General features: G+C 38.4%; 1 protein-coding gene across 2 annotated transcripts in view; it reads right to left on the bottom strand.

Annotated features, from left to right (window-relative positions):
- lamb2l (laminin, beta 2-like) overlaps positions 1-15,645 on the bottom strand; it is a 68,173-nt gene extending 52,528 nt beyond the window's left edge. Inside the window, exons 1-2 of one of the 2 annotated variants that reach the window (XM_086277134.1) lie at positions 15,475-15,645; positions 4,145-4,200 (exon numbers count right to left, since the gene is read on the bottom strand). In XM_086277134.1, the coding sequence (XP_086133260.1) occupies positions 4,145-4,175 (31 nt within the window). In that variant the 5' untranslated portion in view covers positions 4,176-4,200; positions 15,475-15,645. Of the gene's footprint in view, positions 1-4,144; positions 4,201-5,926; positions 6,175-15,474 lie in introns of those variants that run through there. The other variant, XM_086277133.1, reaches the window with a different exon arrangement.
- Between the last annotated feature and the right edge of the window lie 3,557 nt (positions 15,646-19,202).

Below are 19,202 nucleotides of genomic sequence, written 5' to 3' on the forward strand. Positions count from 1 at the left end.
AAGCAGCATTCAAATGTGCCAAGAGATCCTCTCCCAACACTCTGTCTAGGCATGTATACCTCAGTACTGATTTAGCCTGTGTTTTAATTAATGACTGAGTTTGTGTTTTGAAGGAGACCACACATGCAAAGAATGCTACTGAATATAAGCCACTCTCAAAAGTGCTCTGACTAATGTCTTTCCTCAATCTGTGTAAGATAGGGTAGAAAATTGTATTTGCTTTGGTAATTACAAGGCAAAGTCATCATCCTATGCAGACTAATTTTTGAGATGCTTCTAGCACCTCAGACATGACAATAGCGTGGATCTTTCTCTTTGTGTGGGCTACAGACACTTTGGTTTTACCTGTCCTGACTAGCATGTAAGACTTCAGTGTGTGTATTGTTGAGGACTTTTTTTAAATACTGTACATCTATTTGCAAATGCATTTATACTCACAGTACCCACAATTACTGTGTGACTGTGGCTGATTGCATTGAAGCATCTTATTATAATGATTGTAGTGTTTAGTACCAACTTCACCAGTTATTTTGGTCTCTTGTAGATAATTCCCATCTTCATAACTGCCTTCTATTAATATAATTAGGTGACAAATAATACACCTGTGTAGTGCCTACCTTTATACTTAAAACTTACACTATCAAAAATGACAGAGTAGTTGTAAAACAGCTAACTGAGCTAACTTAGTACAGAAGCAGAACTAGTGAAGAATATGAATGATCTTCTCATTGAATCTGACAGCAGACTGATCTCTGTGCTTGTCCCGTTAGACATTCAATACTGCTGACCACAATATTCTACTACAGAGATGGATTTAAAGGAATTCAGTAGTCTGAATCATATCCATGTAATAGACTCCAATTTGTGCATGCACATTCTTACACATGCACAGAAGTTAGTCACAAAGTTCCACAGGAGTCTGTGCTGGGACCACTTCCATTTACATTACACAATGCTTCCCTTAGGCAATATTATCAGAACCCATAGGATACATGTTCTTTGCTATGCAGATGATACCCAGCTTATATTCATGAAGCCAGATGATACAAACCAATCAGTTAAACTGCAGCAATGTGTCAAATACATAAAGATCTGTATGATCTCTAATTTCCTGCTTCTAAATGAACACAAAATCAAAAGAGGGGCGATTGCACAAAAATTCTAGAATCGCATTAGCAGACATGAGCATGGGTTGACCTGGGGTTGTGAAGTACTTTTATTGCACCATGTTCATTCACTCATAAGCTGCCGTAACATGAATCAAATGGCTGAATTGTCACCTCAGCTTGCAGTCAAGTTCTATAAAGTCTTGCTAATGACCTACTCATTTTATTCAGGTGTGTTTCAGGACACCAGCCCTCGAGGACTGGAGTTTGACACCCCTGCTCTACGGGATCAGTGCTGACAGCGTCACAGTTGGGATCAGTCAAGGATCCTGTTCTGCTATGAATAAGCTGGCCATTTTAAGTGGCTGTATTTGTACGAAATGTCAAACTGGCTGCAAGTTTTATCCAACCATTTTAAATTTTCCATACTTGATCAACAGTTTGTATGGACTATATTGCGATCAGTAAAAAACTGTCTCTTGGGAAATAACAATTGAATAAGGGGGACATGTTCATAGAGAAGAGTAGATATACTGCAGGAGAAGAATGGAGGACTCGTAGCGGCTTGGAAACAGGCTGGTGGCAGCAATTCTAAGCATCTGTACCATCTGTGTATGCATCACTTATGTCTATGCATCTAACACCAGGAATGTTTTCTGTCATGAATAACATTTTCCTCATGTTCCTGCATTCCTGCTATAAGGCTGTATTCAAGTGGATGGTGTGGGTTTCATTGCCATGTGCCAGTGCTACATATAATCACATGGAGGCAAACCAGCTGCTGTTTGTGCGAGGCACATTCTTTACCTGGCTGTTTTTTGACACTCAGTATTCTTGTAAAAAGAACTACAGTAGGTTTTTTTTTCCTTGATGCAAATTTGTTGGTCCTCTCAAAAGATTACAATCAACATTCTACATTTCACCAGAATATATTAGATTCTTGGAATGGGAGGGTATCACTTAATTAAGACCGACAGGATAGTAAATGGAAAGTCAGTGAGGTGGCTGCAGCTTTAGTTCCTTTTAAATATAAATGTTTAACCAGTTTTGCTTTTCAGAGCTTCTTTCCTGGCAAGAAATAAATTTTTTCGAGAACAGCCTTCTTGTCAAGGTTCTTGCTTTGAGTAAAGTGAGTAAAGTGTACCTCCTTTTATGTCCTTTTTATTATTATTATTATTATTATTATTATTATTATTATTATTATTATTATTATTATTATATAGCTGCACTTGAAGAACTGCTCATTTACTTCATCTCCTTTATCTTTTTTCCCACTGGGAAAAAAGTGCTTTGTGTGTGGAGGGCATGATGAAGAATGGAGTGAATGGAGTGAATACAAAGAAGACAGTTAATGGTAAAATATATGTATGTAATAAATATATGCAATGATATATGAAAAAACAGAGCTTGAAAGTCAGCAACAACATCAAGTTCTAAACTTGCTTCATCTCCTGGAAGCACACTCACTAACTGTTGCAGGATATTTAATGCAGAGGTCAGACATATTTACATATACCTTTATATATTTACACAATATTTACAAATATTAAAATATGAAAGGTTTTAAGCAAATTATCATCCATCCTAGATATTCAATGACTGTTAAACTGATCCTTCCATGCTTTCATTTATTCACAAATATGTATCACCAGATGAAGCAAAGTTCATGCTCATTATTATTAAAGTTTAGTTTCTGACCCTGCACGTATGAATGGTTCCTTCCTCCAGTTAATAATCAACATAGAGACTGACCCAGATACCTGAGAATAGGCGAGTTAGGAATGGCAAGCATAAAATATGTAATCAGTCTTTATTGTCATGTGTGTGAGTGGCTAAAAATATATAACAATTTCCCTTTAACTTATAAAAGTACAGCATAACTAACCAGGGGGTAAATCTTACAAGTGAAATGGTGGCTATGCTCTTGTGTGGCCCTAAAAAGTATCGCACAACCGTACTATTAGGCCTGCAAGTCCTCTGATTTAGCTCTCCTGTCAGTGGCCTATCATTCCACAAATATCATCATGGCAGGTTTCAGGAATCTTTTTAAATTTAATTCTAAACAAACATCTCAAAGAATTTTCCCTCAGAGAAGGAATTCATCCTAAGTGTACACTGAAGATTATGTTGTCTATTCTGAACCTGCGGTTCTGGTGTTAAATTTACTCAGAATATGACAATAGAGGAAATATTTTAATGCCTAAGGCATCGGCTGTTACAATAAGAAGTGAGTTTACTTTATAAAGGACCTATGAGGAAGTGGCATGCAGTGACTTTACAGAAAGACTGGCAGAGACAATTGCCCCAGCCCCATTCTCCCCGTACACACAAAAACACATTTCTCCACTATTTACCTATTTAACAAGATAAACTAGATGAGATTAAAACATACCATGAACAGACAGTCAATCTTACAACAACTTATGTCTGAAAGACCTTGAGGAGAGTGAACATAAGCAGTCCTAATATGCCAGGACAGGGGCTCAGGAACAGTAATGACCAGCTAATGTCAGTTCTCACAGTCATCTTCAATTTGTTGCTGGACCACTGTTGTACCTTCCTGCTTTAAGACTGCTGGCATCAAAAACCCACAGTCACTCATCTCAATGACTACTGCCCCACAGTGTTCCTTTTATGATGACGTGCTTTGAGAGACACATTGTCTCCAGCCTCCCTCCTGCATTTGACCCACTACAGTTTGCATACCGCTCAAATCACTTTACGGCAGATGCCATCTCCTCTGTAATACAACAGAGCCAAGCACATCTGGATGATAAAAACACAAACATGCAGATGCTGTATTACAATCAAAGGGCTCGTTGTCAACTTCAGGAGCGGCCAGGGCGGTAACACCACTCCTTATCAACAGCATGATAGTGGAGATGGTAACAAGTTCCTGGGAGTAGAGGTAATAAACACTCTGTCCTGGTCACTGCACACCGGAGCTCTTGCTAAGAGAGCTCAGTACTTATTACACAGGTCGAGGAATTTGTTCACCCCACAGAAAAAGACTAAACACATGTCTGACTTCTACTCACCCAGCATGAGGAGGCTCAGATGAACATTCATGATGGACAACAGGCTGTCTCTTTGCCTGTAACACACATAAATAATTTGTGAGAGAACGAAATCAATAAAACATTTAGGCCACAGTAAAACACCACAATACACAGAGGCATTGTTTGTCCATAAACTAGAGTATTAACCACTGTCAGTCAAGGCAGGTGGTAGAGTCCCTTACAGATCTTAACAATGGTCTTGGCTGGTTGGAGTAATAATTACTCAGTGCTGTGGTAACAGCTGATGTTACAACACAACCTCCAGGCTTTGCTGTGATGTAGTAGTATGGGAAAGATAGATGGTCTTGACTGAAAAGAACCAACCAGTGTCTACATTGCTCATGTTAGATAGTCTGAAATGTTACTCTGAGATAAGTAAAAGTGGTTATCAAAAAGGCAAGAGGACCAGAATAAATGAAAAGACTAAGTGTATTTAGAAAGCATGTCACATCCTTGATTTCTTTCGCCCTACATAAACCTACTTAGTTAAGAGGGAGACAGATTTTATTGCCCCACAAAGGTTTTCAATATGAAAGAATTGCCCAGAAAGCTCAACTTTGCTTGCTAATCCAGGAGATACTTTTTGTGCATGTGAAAAATATCAAAGGATACAAAAAGTTTATTGATCTCTAAAGAAAAAAAGTATCAAGTTTTCTGTATTGGTAGAGAAAATTTCTACTATGTGCGGTCTGTTTCTCATGATAAACAAAATGTAAAAAGAGACTGTCTGCAGGGTTTCTTTGTTATATGCATATCGTTTTAGAACAGTTTAGCTGCTGCCTAAATGCAAACTTTTTGCCTTTATTAAGACATCCATGCAGAGAGACATAAAGGGAGAAGACACACAATAAACAACCTGGGATAAATTTGAACCAGGGCCTCTGCAGTAGCCTTACTACTCAACTTGGTGAGCTAGATTGTAAAGAAAATAGTATACTTATTATTTATAACTGCAATAATAATTTGCTTCATGCACTACCAGAATTTTACATGTGACACTATTTACTGTCTAGACGATGGAACTGGTAGGATGCTCAAGTAAAAAATGGAAACACAAAATGCTGGATTTTTATCTATAATACAAAAAAATCTATTTGTTTTACACGTTTTGTTTAAAATCAAGAGCATATAAACTAGTTATTAATGCAGAAGGCATACAGTCATCTTTCCATCAATCACATAACTTCATGGGCTTACAACAAAGGTAAGATGGATGTGCTTCTTTTTTTTTCAAAAACAAAAAAGTCCCAAAAACACTAGATCCCTGTTAGTGAGGGGCCACTTACTGCACAGTCTAAGAGTGGGAAGATCTGCAAGGAATCATAATGCCTGTTTGCCACCGCAGAGTTGCAAAGAGGTATTTTGTCAATCAGTAATATTATATTTAACCCATCCAAGATCTACATGGAAGGATGAAGATGACAATAAACAGTTTTGATCAAAACTACATTCTAGCAAAAGCCATTTGGTAAGAGTTAAAACAAAGAAAAAAAAACAACCTGTAGCACTAATCTTAAATTTTAACAGCTACATGATTAAAAGTTTACAGTTTAGACACAAGTGGCCCACATGAGTGGCGACAGCACGAGGTTGCCTTTTAATCTGAACTCTTTGCCACAAGCTACAGAAATACCCAAAATATATTCAGAGTTTAGCTGATATTACACAAATGAAAAACCTATCTTAAAAAAATAACAACAAAAACACAACTGTGTAATATTCATGATGAATCCAACTAACTGAGAGCAGCCTTGTACTCACACAGCCATGGGTCACCTCACTCTGCTCTGCACAGCGTGGTCAGAATTGCTCACTGGAGGCCAACCTGCTTGACAGTGCGTAGATTCCTGTATTCCAGTGCACGTGTTCAAGCCTTGGACCCCAATGTGTACATTTCCGCATGCATGCACATGTGCAGTGTGTATGTGCGGCAAAATGTGTAAAACAAACTTGAAAGTGCAACCGACGGCAGCGATGTAAAAACACAGGGAACGCCACCGGCCAATTGGAACGCAACGTGTCTGAGGGACCCCCTTCATTCCACTCGTCCCTCCCACTCCCTCTTTTTTGCTCTCCCTCCAGCCCGTCACTAGGGCACTGGGGTGAATGGGCAGCTATTCTTATTCTAATTTCACTGTCACTCTACAGGCCACTGCCTGAAAGAAGGGAATGGTCTCCAGGCTTTTGGAATGCACCACCCCTTTCTTCTGGACACTTGGAAGAGTGAATGGTGAGAGAGGAAGATGAGGGCAGAGAAAAAGAGCGAGAGGGACAGTTCAATGAGGAAGAGGAAGACGAGAGGATGATGGAAGAGGAGGGAAAATTTAATGTCAAAAATAAGGAAAATAATGACAAAAGAAACTGAGAAGAGTGGTACCGGCAGTCTGATCAGTTTAGCTTAATACAAACTAGGCGACTCTATAACAGCATTTTAATGGAAGTTAGAAAGAAGAACGACGCAGAAGATGAATTTTCCACATCTACTCTGATCAGCCCTGTCTCTGCATTAAATTATAACAAGTCCACCAAAATACTGAAGAGCAAATTTTAGAGGAAATTTTCTATGGTAGAAATCCCAAATATTCAGGTCAGGTGCTGTACAAACTAAATGACTAAATAACATAAAAGAGACCGACTAAATCTCTTCAAAGTATAAAGGAAACATCTTTGGGATTAATTTTGTTTTTTTCATTAATGTGACTACAAACCAAATGAAATTAACCCGTGTGTCATTTTGGACATGTGACAATAAAGGCTATACAAACTTCTTTTGGCGACCAGAGGGGTTGCCCCTGTTTGACATAAAAAAAATGTTAGTTTATGATATGTATGCATTGGTTTCACTTTTCAAACCTGTAAGCAGCATTCACCCATCCATCCACAGATGCAGCTGTCAATCCAGCTGTCAGGGCGAAAGGACAGGTTGTCAATCTGTTGCACTGCTAATTAGCTCCTTGCTTTAGCTCGATATTTAGCAGGAAAGATAACACCGTGCCAATAATCTTCTTCTCATCAACAATTTACCAGAAAGAGGATTATTTTATTCTAAAAATAAAGTTTAATTTATATTTTAAAACAAGACTACTTGTATAATCACAAAATTGCATGTGCTGAGAATTTGTTGTTCCTTTTTTATCCTAACCACTGAAAAAATAAAGGATTTGAAAATAAAACTGAGCTGAAGCATAAGCATAAGGTCAAAGAGTTCAATTCCATTCAAATCACAGAAGTGACTCTGCTGCTGTGAATAGATTAGCAAAGAGAAAGGTGCATGAAGATGCATGATAGTACGCATGTGCATTTGAAATGAGTGTGTGTGGGTCATGTGCATGCATACATCAGCGTAACTTTGTGCTGAACATTGTGTGGGGGGGGGTCACCATCTCTGTCTAAATAAATAAATAAATCTGGGTAAATTCCCAGATGATTAAACATGCAACTATTTTGCTGGTAATACCTGAGATGAGTAAAGAAAATCAACAGCCTATTTATGCATATATGGGGTTATATTGGTTGGGTCTGATTATTGGGAGGGGGATCAAACTAAGACACTACTTTCACAGAACTAAAGAAAAAAGAGCAGATCAAAAATTAAAAAGAATTGCAAGTATGCCTCTAACACTCTAGCCTGCAGCTCTTTTTAACGTATATCTTGCAATCCTCTTGTAATCCAACTATGCGGGTGTCTGGGTGTTAGACAAAACTACAGTAAAATAAATCAGATTGGCAACTTAGGGGTTGACAGTGGTTTCAGCTGCATGTACAGACATTTTCAGACTTTCATCATTTTATTCATTTTTTAAATTTTTATATAGGTCAAAGTGTCCCAGTTTTAGGCTGTAAGTAGCAAGCTCTTATGGATGTATTTAAATATAAGAAAAACATTGTTATGAATATGCAAGCAATAGGAACTGAACCTGGAACTCTTCTTAAAGTAGACAAATAAGACAATGATCATCACACTTAGAGGTCTTTGGTTAGGTTTCACTGCAGGCAGTCAAAGACCTTGAGCAAAGACTTTGGCACAGACGAGCACACAATCTCTACAATAGGACAGATAAGACGGACCCTGCAGAAAGTTCAGTGCCACCACTATAACTCCTGCATAGCGGTCGGACAAAGCCAAGGAATCTCTACACTCAAGTCCAAACAAACCCAGGTTCCCATATCCTTGAAAACCATAACATGATAAGCCTGACTCTGTGCGTGTGTGTGTCTGTGAGTTTGTGTACACATGAAATGAAGGCCGAACTACTGAAATCACTGCTGCCAACACACTGCAGCTTGAGGCACTGTTGTTAACATGCTGTAAAACAAGGTTGGGCTGAAAATGGGATCAGATCATTTCCTGGAGGAAGTTTACTTTCCAACAGGCAGGTGACTCGATATTTATGGTACCGTAGTATAGACAACCCATAGACAACCCATTTCTGCAATGTTATAGTCGTCTAAAGCAGGACAATAAAACAAAAAAAGCAGCAGAGGGCCTTGAACATAATTTATATAATTTATTGATAAGAAAATGTCACCTTTTTTTACCCAGCTGTCTAAGCAAGAGGCAGCGTACACCCTGGACAAGTCACCAGTCACAGGGCTAACACCCATTCGCACCTGTGGGCAATTTAACATTTCCAACTAACCTAACCTCACTAAGTGCATGTCTTTGGACCCAGAGAGAACCCACACAAACAGACGCCGGCCTGATGGTGGAATTGAACTGAGGACCTTCATGCTTTAAGGTAACAGTGCTAACCACAGTGCTAATAACCAGGGTTACTCATCAAATACTGAATTATGGTGGGTGTGTGGGATCAAATAAAGAAATTATGACCACTTATACCTAGAATTACTGACATAACTTTGACCCCGTATAAATGAATATAAAACCACCTCTGATGGAGCGTGAAGAACTAATCCGAGCAAATAAAGAGTGAAATCCAGAGCAGAACAAACAAACTTCAGGTCTCAGCAAGAGCGCTTTGGAGGTGAACATGCTTGAATTAAACATCTGCGGGAAATCTACATCCTCACTTACGTTGTAAATGGAAACTGCTCCCACCCCTACAACGCAACCCCCCACGCCATTCAAGCTGCTGTGGGATACCTGGGGCAACCCACAGTGTGATTCCATATCTTGGGATGTACATGTGAGCCCAAGCAGAAGGTTACAGCGTGGGGTTTTATATATCGCCTTTATTTTAGAGCAACTAATGTCACACATTATGCCAGACTATTTTTAAACTTTTTCAGTGTTCTTCTTCTGTAATAATTACTTTATTTAGCTGTCTTAGTTACTGTTTTTGTTATTTGTTACACCCTGTTTATTAGTTTATTCAAATGTGTATTTTAACTTTTTTTTAATATCTGTAATCAAATTATCTAAATCATTTATAAAAACTAAAAACCATACATACTTTTGTTTGGTCAAATCTCAATTAAAATTTAAAATTAGATGAAAATTAACGATTTCTTCAAGAAATTACTTCTCTGCCATTACTTCGGTTGCTGTAGAGCGGGCTCAAATGACCTGGAATCCTGTTAAGTTCTACTTACATTAATGGTATCCATCCATCATCTTTATTATGGTGCTGGCATCTATCCCAGTTAGGGAAAACCCTAGACAGGTTCCCAGTCTGTAGCAGGGCTCAGAGAGACTGACAGGCATTCATGCTGGCATTCACACCGTCTGTCATTTTAGAATCACTGATTAATCTAACCCTCTGCATGCCTTCAGGCTGTGGGAGAAAGACAGAGTAACACCTACATAGTAATCTATTATATTGTAGGAAATGTTTTTCAGGAAGGAATTACAAGTAATCTATTTCACACCATGCCCCTCAGACTTTAAAACTTTAGGAAAGATCTCCTATTTGGGATGGGACACAACATATTTGATTATAAAAGAGTGTATGGAAGAAGCTGTTTCTGAATTCTGAAAATCTGCAATCAGAAAAGATCTACAAGAAAGAGACAGATATTTAACAATTTTTGGAACTACAACTGTAACATGCTTCATAACTATACAATATAGACAAATACACATTACATATATAGCAGCTTAACTTTTTTCCCTAAATTTGTACAAATTCACTTCCTCTAATGATACTGACTAAATGTTTAGAGCAAAGAACTGAGACAAGATTGAAACCACCCTTGAATTAGTCTAATGTACAGTGATGTTCCGTATGAAAATGAAGGATACAAGCTATAAAAAATACAAGGTTAAATAAGAGCATAACGCAACAAAACATACAGACATTTTATTAAAAATGTGAAAGTCCATTGCTGGAATACACACAATATATTAATAGAATCCTTGTCCAAAAATACACCAAATCACTTTGTGTATGTAGGAATCAAATAAGATCATGTCTTTCCATTTTGTTAATACTGGTTCAATCCCACTCATTATACATGAAAGCCTTTTTGCACTGAACTGCAAGACATGAGTCATATTGGTCATAAATTACTTTAACATCCCTTAAAGCCACAATAACTGTGTCTCCTCAGATCAAATTAAGCCTATGTTGAAGTCACTGTGAAGTTATTTGGAGCACATCTTTCAAAATGCAACACATTTTAAAAGCCTACAGGAAAAGTTTGTGATGGAAGTCGAGACTTGTTTATAATAAGGACACGATTAAATCTTACCCTTTAAGGAAATTAACTTAATATTTAGATTAATAGAATGAGCTGGGTTTTCTATTACCATATAGCTGGAGGTGAGTTAACAATTCCAGCTTTATAGATGAGCGGCCTTAAATGCCTCAGCCCTTCTCAGTCAATGTTCGCCCCTTTATTTCAGAGCATCTGGTGCTCACTGACCTCATTTAAGCCTCTATTGCTTCAGTCTCACGTTATAACATATTATAACAATTGTATGCACCAATTGCTCACACAGAACACCTTCAAAGTAAACAGTTCAGTTAAAGAAAAACTGCCTTCAAACGACTTTCAAAACCACTGCATAAATCATCAGATCATCACCCCGGGAGCCAAAGGAAATCTCATAATGCTGTCTGGACAGTTGGCGCGTTTTATACAGTAAAGAAAAGATCACAATCAAAGACAGTTTTATCCAGATTTTCTCTGCTGCTTGACACAAGCATGAAATAAAGCACACCCAATACCGCCTACTGCTTGGCTTACATTTGCTCCACACCACCTGTGTACACACAGACACACAATGGGAAGTGTGAACGTGCAATCCCCTTCAAAACACAACCGATACATTTTGTTTTTTCTCTCTAAACAATCGAGCAACATTCTGCATCAGATCACCTGAAATGAGCGTTATCGTTCAAAGTCTTTGGTGTTTTACCATATAAAGCAAAATAAACTCAAAGGGACATGCCTGTCTGACAAGCCTGACAAAAACTCACGCAAGGGCATGACCAAACAGTAGCGAGTGAGGAGCTCCTGCAGCGCGTTGCAGACACATGCGAACGAACGTAGTCGTGTTTGGACTAGAAAAACCGAGGATTAGTTGGCGCAAGGTGGAGATGAACAGGGTAGCTGTGAGGTTGTGGCTCAGCATTAACACCTTTGTAGTAGTGCCTATAGAGATAACCGAGAGAGTGCTGCAGTTCACTAGACAACAGTGTTACCTGTGAACTATTAGAAGTGCAGTGTCACATATTAATGTACCTCCGACTTCTGTCAGCCTTGGCTAGCTAACACAATGCATGGAATTCCAACAACAAAGGCTAGCCATGCAGATAATGCAAAATTACCAGATCTGTATCACTTATTGTAATAATTTTTCTTCCACAGCTTCTTGTGTGGCTCATTGGCATCTACATTTTTTGCACATAAAAGTGCAAAAAAAGGTTTTTATTATATTACAATATTTGAAATTCCTATTGTTCTGTTGGACTGACTAAGAGCACAGAAGCCCTATTTATAGGTTTGTATTAAGGAACAAAAGCAAACAAAAGTAATCTAACGTGACACTTTATTAGATACTCCTTACTAGTATGAGTTGGACAACCTTTTGTTTTCGGAACTGCCCCTTTGTCTTCGTGGCACAGGTGCTGGAAAATCCTTGATGTATTTGCAAATACTGAGATGACAGCGTCTGCAGATTTGTGGGCTGGCGGTCATGATTTGCCACATCCCAAAGGTTCTCTGTTAGATTGAGGCCTGGTGACTACAGTGAACCCATTGTAATGTTCAAGAACCCAGTTTAAGATGATTTGAAACAGCCATCAGAAGAACGGTACAAATTGGTCATAAAAACATTGCTGACTCACTTGGTGAAGTTTTGTTTCTTCACCTTGCAAATCTACTGGATTTATACCATTTTTACACCACTTTTTTTTTCAACTGAACAAACCAAAGGTCTTTGCTATTTCTTTGATGGATAGTCATTCATTTTTAGACTTTTAGTGATTTTTTTTCTTTGCATTATCCTCCCATTACTTTTCATATTCATATACAAGTTCCTCTTTGAAATGATGACCCAGTTCTCTGTTAAATGAACCATGTGTGAGTTCTTTTATGAAAGAACTAGGGCTGTTGTCATGCTCCTCAGCCTTTGATCCAATGTTTTATGTTTTTGGTGTTTCAAGTTCTGTATAGATATTTAGTATTAAATATCTTCAGTTTGAGTCTTATTTACTTTCACCTCTTTATATTCCCTCAGTGTTTCACGCCTTTTCATTCTGTGTCATTTCCTGTGTTTAGTTCTATCTGCACTCTTCTGTCAGTTATTGCTCCTCAAGTCCTTTTTATTTTGATTCTTGTCATTAGACTGCAAATAACAAGTTCAGTTGCACAACAGCCATATTAGTATATAAGAAACAGCATAGACACCACATTGTCACCAGTGCTACAATGTAACAACTAAGTGAGGCTGACTGAGGCAGGGTTTTTGCCATGCTGGATTCTGTCATGGGTATCCCAGCTGTTCCTGCAACCTTGCATGTCCAGAACAGTAACACCTCTGATCTGATGATTCTTGGTGGCAATAAAACTAGACAGAAGTACTGAGATGAGTTTCTTCAGTCTGCACTTGTGCCTTTTCTGTGGCAACACCCCTACCTGCAAATGTTTCATTACCACACTCCCAAAGTAGCATCAGCCTTTCTGGAAGAAGCATATCCAGTGTCTTTGCCAATACTTAGTCTAAATATATCTCCTACTGAACACTACTTTAGACATGCTGGGTTGATGTGTCCATCAGAGGCAGCCATAACCAATGATGACTGCACAGCTGGAGGCTGCAATCATCCTGGAATCAACCAGGTCATCAACCAGTGAGTGTATGCCAAAGTGTTGGTCTACAAAATCCCTTAAAAATACAAACTTCATATTCTATTTTTAACTAGTACACCATCAGCCAAAGCAGATAGCAAATATATGTTTCTCTTACATGTCTTGGTTTACCACTATAGCTCCGAGTAGCTCATGGATCCTTTTAACCCTTAGTTAGAGTTGTAAATAGAAGTAGGGTGACAGGCCAGGTACTAACCTGATTAAAACTACACTAAGCCTATAAGAGCCATGGGACCCTGTGCCTCCAAACACAGCCAATACCAGGATAAGCTGATGAAAAGAAATTAATGCTAAAAAGCATTTTTTGAATTACAAGGAACAATATGTCAAGGGCAGTAATTTAAATGCTTTTTTCTTGATATGAACAGATAAAAAAGAAGTCTTTATATAATTACTCTGTACGGCCTTACAATAAATAACAAACCCATCAAAATACAGAGACAAGAAGATTAACAATAAACATGGTAACAGAATCAGGTACTAACAGACAGATGAGACAGAGGAGGGACAGCCAAGGAAAAACTGGGGAGATTAAAATAACAACAAACCACAGCTCAATTAATCTCTTTGCTTCTTTATGATACAATATTACTATGAGACTACTGTAAACAATGGAATCACTCACTTTAAGAAACTGTGCCATGGCACAGTTTTCTTTTTAATTATTTTTCACTTCCTTGAGCACTATTATGAAGGGCCAGTACCAACAAATATATTTGTCAAGCTCCTGAAATGTAACTGTCAAACACCGTCTTTTCTTCTTTATATGACCTCTGTAGCTGTAACAAATGTTTGACCACATTATTTTAGATGCTGAATATGAGCTCTGCTCCGCATTAATCTTAGCTGCTGGTTAATCTGGCAGGAATGTGTGCAAGAGTGTCAGAAATCTGCCTCCCAGCCATAAGAAAACTTGTGGTGTCAGTGAGAAAGCATGTCCACACATCCATCACTTTACAGGACACACAAGCTCATATTCATCAAAGTCATAATAGAAATATATACATTCCCCTATGGCGATCAAATATTCTCAAAATATGCTTTCCAATTTAATGATAAAAAAAAATGATATGAACACATTTTTTTCTGTGCTATGACTAGTCAAGGTGTGCTTGTTCAGGTTTTTCCCAGGTATGCTGCCATATCCATATCTAGGACTTGGCACCGATTTTACACAGGATGTCTTTCATGGAGCAAACATTTATCTGGGCTTGGAAGCAGCACTAGAACAGCACTAGCTTGTGGCCTCCTAAGGTCACCTGACATGACAACTAATACCTTGCGGTGTGTGTGTGTGTGTGTGTGTGTGTGTGTGTGTGATTGAATGAATGACACTTGAAAGTACTTTAAGCACTTGACTGCGAAGAAAGACACTATAGAAGTACCAGTTATAAGTGAATCAAACTTTGGATGCACACTCTTCTATGCACGTTTAAATCAGATATAATAGAGCAGAGAGAAACTATTTTTCCTACGAAAAAATGTCAAACAACCTCCAGTGTCTAGATACATATTATCATATTATCTAAGTGAATGTTAACAGGGATTTTGCTGCACTTGCTTTAGCGTCACCAATAAAAACCCATATAAAAATCCAGCCTCAAACATGAAACACAAAACGCAGTTGGATCATTTTTAGGGGTTATACCTACAGTAGCAGTTGTAGTAGTCAACAGTTTCTGGCTACATGTATCTACAAGGTGCAGAAAAGTTCATTCATTTATAGATTCTTTTAATTCCTTTGATTTTATTCTCACTACGTAATCATTAACGCAAGCTAAGCGCTAACAAAGATTAATTAGCCTTAGCATAAAAGCAGTCTTCAATGTCACATTTTAGCCCATACATGGGTTTTACTACTGCAGCACCTGGGCTACAGTAATAAGACAAGGTTTATATAAACTTGCTCTTCAGCAAACAGAGGAGCATAAGCTCACTGTAACAGTATGACATTGGTGGTTGTGAGTTATTGGATTTCACTGAGGAGTTTCCTTACAGAAAAGTTTTGAAAGACAAAAATTAACACAGCTCACCTGCCCCGAAGCTTTCTGCTGGCTCTGTTCGCTCCTTCACACACACACACACACACATACAGAGCTAAACTAAATTTCTTTCGTTTTCTTTCACTCAGACTCACACAGACACACACACACTCTCTCTCTCTCTAACAGAGCTCGTCCCGCAGCGGCTCGATGCACTGCCTGTGTGAGTTCGGTCCTCGGTCCTGACGAGGTACGGCGGCGCGCTCAGCCCCGCCAGGGGGAGGTGTCAGGCAGTCCCAGGTAAGAAGGAGCAGGTAGAGTTCGTTCACAGAGCCCGACCACGCCCGCAGAGACCAAGGCCACAGGCAAAGTTCTATACTTTAACTCTCAGTGTTGAAAAGTGTTGAACTTCCTGCAGTGAGAGGTCAAACTTGCTCAAGAGAAAGCAAGCAAAAAAAAAAAGTTGGAGTGAAAATGTTTACTGTTTATTTACTTATGGATTCCACGTGGATTTCAGATTTAAACTCCAGTATTTTTTGGAGGGAAGTGGTTTGCTTTAACACATACTCTAGTGCACAACTCTTGGTGTCACTTATTTATGTGGAATATGGAGCTCTTTCCAGCTCTCACCCTTTCATACTGTAGACTATTTATGTTTGTCTTTTTTCACTTTCCTCAAAGAGCAAATCCATTTATGTTTCATATAAGTGGGACTTTTCATACAAGCTTGACTAAAATGTCAATGTTCATTTAAATAGCCTTGTTGGAAAAAATATGCTTTTGGTACAGCCTTTTTCAAGTGTGTGTTCCAATATGTTTCTGAGGCCTCACCAGACAGTGAGCATATATTTGATCAATATACAAAAATGCTCATGTGGCTTTTTTTTTGTTTTTGGTGCATGAGCGTCACATACTATATTCTTTTTTAATAAAGGAAACAAATCACAGAATATACAGGGAGTGCAGAATTATTAGGCAAATGAGTATTTTGTCCACATCATCCTCTTCATGCATGTTGTCTTACTCCAAGCTGTATAGGCTCGAAAGCCTACTACCAATTAAGCATATTAGGTGATGTGCATCTCTGTAATGAGAAGGGGTGTGGTCTAATGACATCAACACCCTATATCAGGTGTGCATAATTATTAGGCAACGTCCTTTCCTTTGGCAAAATGGGTCAAAAGAAGGACTTGACAGGCTCAGAAAAGTCAAAAATAGTGAGATATCTTGCAGAGGGATGCAGCAGTCTCAAAATTGCAAAGCTTCTGAAGCGTGATCATCGAACAATCAAGCGTTTCATTCAAAATAGTCAACAGGGTCGCAAGAAGCGTGTGGAAAAACCAAGGCGCAAAATAACTGCCCATGAACTGAGAAAAGTCAAGCGTGCAGCTGCCAAGATGCCACTTGCCACCAGTTTGGCCATATTTCAGAGCTGCAACATCACTGGAGTGCCCAAAAGCACAAGGTGTGCAATACTCAGAGACATGGCCAAGGTAAGAAAGGCTGAAAGACGACCACCACTGAACAAGACACACAAGCTGAAACGTCAAGACTGGGCCAAGAAATATCTCAAGACTGGTTTTTCTAAGGTTTTATGGACTGATGAATGTTATATTGGTTTCACTGGTAAAAATAAATAATTGAAATGGGTATATATTTGTTTTTGTTAAGTTGCCTAATAATTATGCACAGTAATAGTCACCTGCACACACAGATATCCCCCTAAAATAGCTAAAACTTAAAACAAACTAAAAACTACTTCCAAAAACATTCAGCTTTGATATTAATGAGTTTTTTGGGTTCATTGAGAACATGGTTGTTGTTCAATAATAAAATTATTCCTCAAAAATACAACTTGCCTTGCCTAATAATTCTGCACTCCCTGTATACATGCAAAATTAATGCTTTCCTTCTCATCACATGTTGCTCTAGCTTGCTTGAAAGGTGGAAGATAGTAAGATAGCTCATCACTGACAGGATTTGAACCACAGAAATTATCACGAGATGATGACAGTCTCAGTCACCAAAGTCATTATGTGGTGCCAGTGAAGTCAACTAATACATTTCATATCTCAAACCAGCAGCTGCCCAACACAGGAACTGTCTACTTCGCAAGAAGTGTGTCAGCATCTTTTGTGTATCAAGACCTGCTGATTTACTTTTTGTAGTTGTTGATGTTTTTTCTTCAGCCTATTTTGCTTTTTATTTGACCATTTTCATAAACATGTATGGATGGATGGTTGTTCAAAAACATGCATATAAACTAGAGTTTGAGAATGGCACATGTGATACATGTACCGCTTTGCGAGTCTAATTAAAAGCCACGAACGATAACAGGAGCAAAACTGATTAGAGGCTCATATTACTTATTACTGGAATAAGAAACATCAGACTGAAAATTCTAACATTTCAGGAATTTGCTATCTTACCAAGCAATGAAAAATGAATGTTTTATACATAAACTGGGTGGAAATAAAAGGATTGTAATGGAGAGAAGACTGCTGCTAATTCGTAGGAACAGCTCCAGCTGTGAGGGGTTATACATATGTAAATGCCCGCTTTTTCTCATGTAGTACACCAAATGTGCTATTTAAAGGCACTCATTTATATTACTGTTTTAAACCTTTCAAAGTAAATAAAGCATCATCTGCTACAACTTAATATCTAAAATGCATGGTGCTTGAACTGATGTTGAAATAAGGCCAGGTTGGGTTTGTTTAATATCACGTTGTACCACAAGATTGTTTAACCAGACATGTCATTAACAGTTCATTCCTACTTTCACTGTGGCTGTCTGCAAAAGGCAAACCCTCTTGAGGAAACAGGAGTAGCTTAAAAGTTAAACATAAGACACTTCAAGAAGTTGATCTATCTCAGATCGATAGGTACTGTTTGACTTTCCTAGCATGCGTGCCTTTGGACTGTGAGAGGAAGCCCAGACAGGTAGAGGGAGAGGTCACAGCCAAGAAGCAGCGAAGCAGTGCAGTGCTAACCAGTGCATTACCATAACACCCATGTCTTTTGCCACTAAATCAGTGCATTGCTTCCTGCTTATTTTCTCATCTACCATCCCATTCCCATCATTAATATATTTGTAAGAAGTGATGGATTCAGAGCCTATTTGCTAAACCTCATCTATATAATATGTGAGTTTTATGACTGAAATGTGTTTATACTGGATGAGATTAAACTGAGACTCAATGCAACGGAGAACAAAACAATGGGAAAGAGAACAGTACCTGTGGAGGTTGTACAAGCTAAAGTCCAGGAATGGCTGGAATGTATAATTATCAACAATACCAAATCTATTTCTTATACAAAGATGAAAGTAAGCTGAGGAGAAAAAGTTTTACTGTCTGTTATAAAGTACTGGTATACTCAAGCACTAAGAACAGTGGTCAACCAAAACTGAAACACAGTGAACTAAAGAAACAAAAAGTTAAAAACTTGAAAAGCTGAGGCAAGAAGCAAGGAGTGAGGTGAGAATCCTGAAAGTAGGGAAGACTGTAATTTTTTAGAGAAACAGCTGGATGTGGTTGACCCGATTGCTACACATAAAACGACTGGTTGAGCACCAGTATTACTGTCTTCCTCCCATTCTGCACATGCTTTGAGCTAATTTGTAGCTTGCAAGCATGAATGGTTGTACAGATGGTTTATAATGTGAAGATCCAGTCAGCTTTAGAGTGTTGGGAGTGAGAACGTTTTGTACACTGTTAGGTAATGAATATAGAGATGCACTATTACTCAACATCCTCCGTAGGGGAGGGAAACAAACA

Source organism: Aulonocara sp. 'chitande type north' Nkhata Bay, linkage group LG20, assembly GCF_057382095.1.
Source record: "Aulonocara sp. 'chitande type north' Nkhata Bay isolate Kocher_YH1m ecotype deep benthic linkage group LG20, A_spYH_male_GT1.1, whole genome shotgun sequence".
Classification (NCBI taxonomy): Eukaryota; Metazoa; Chordata; class Actinopteri; order Cichliformes; family Cichlidae; genus Aulonocara; species Aulonocara sp. 'chitande type north' Nkhata Bay.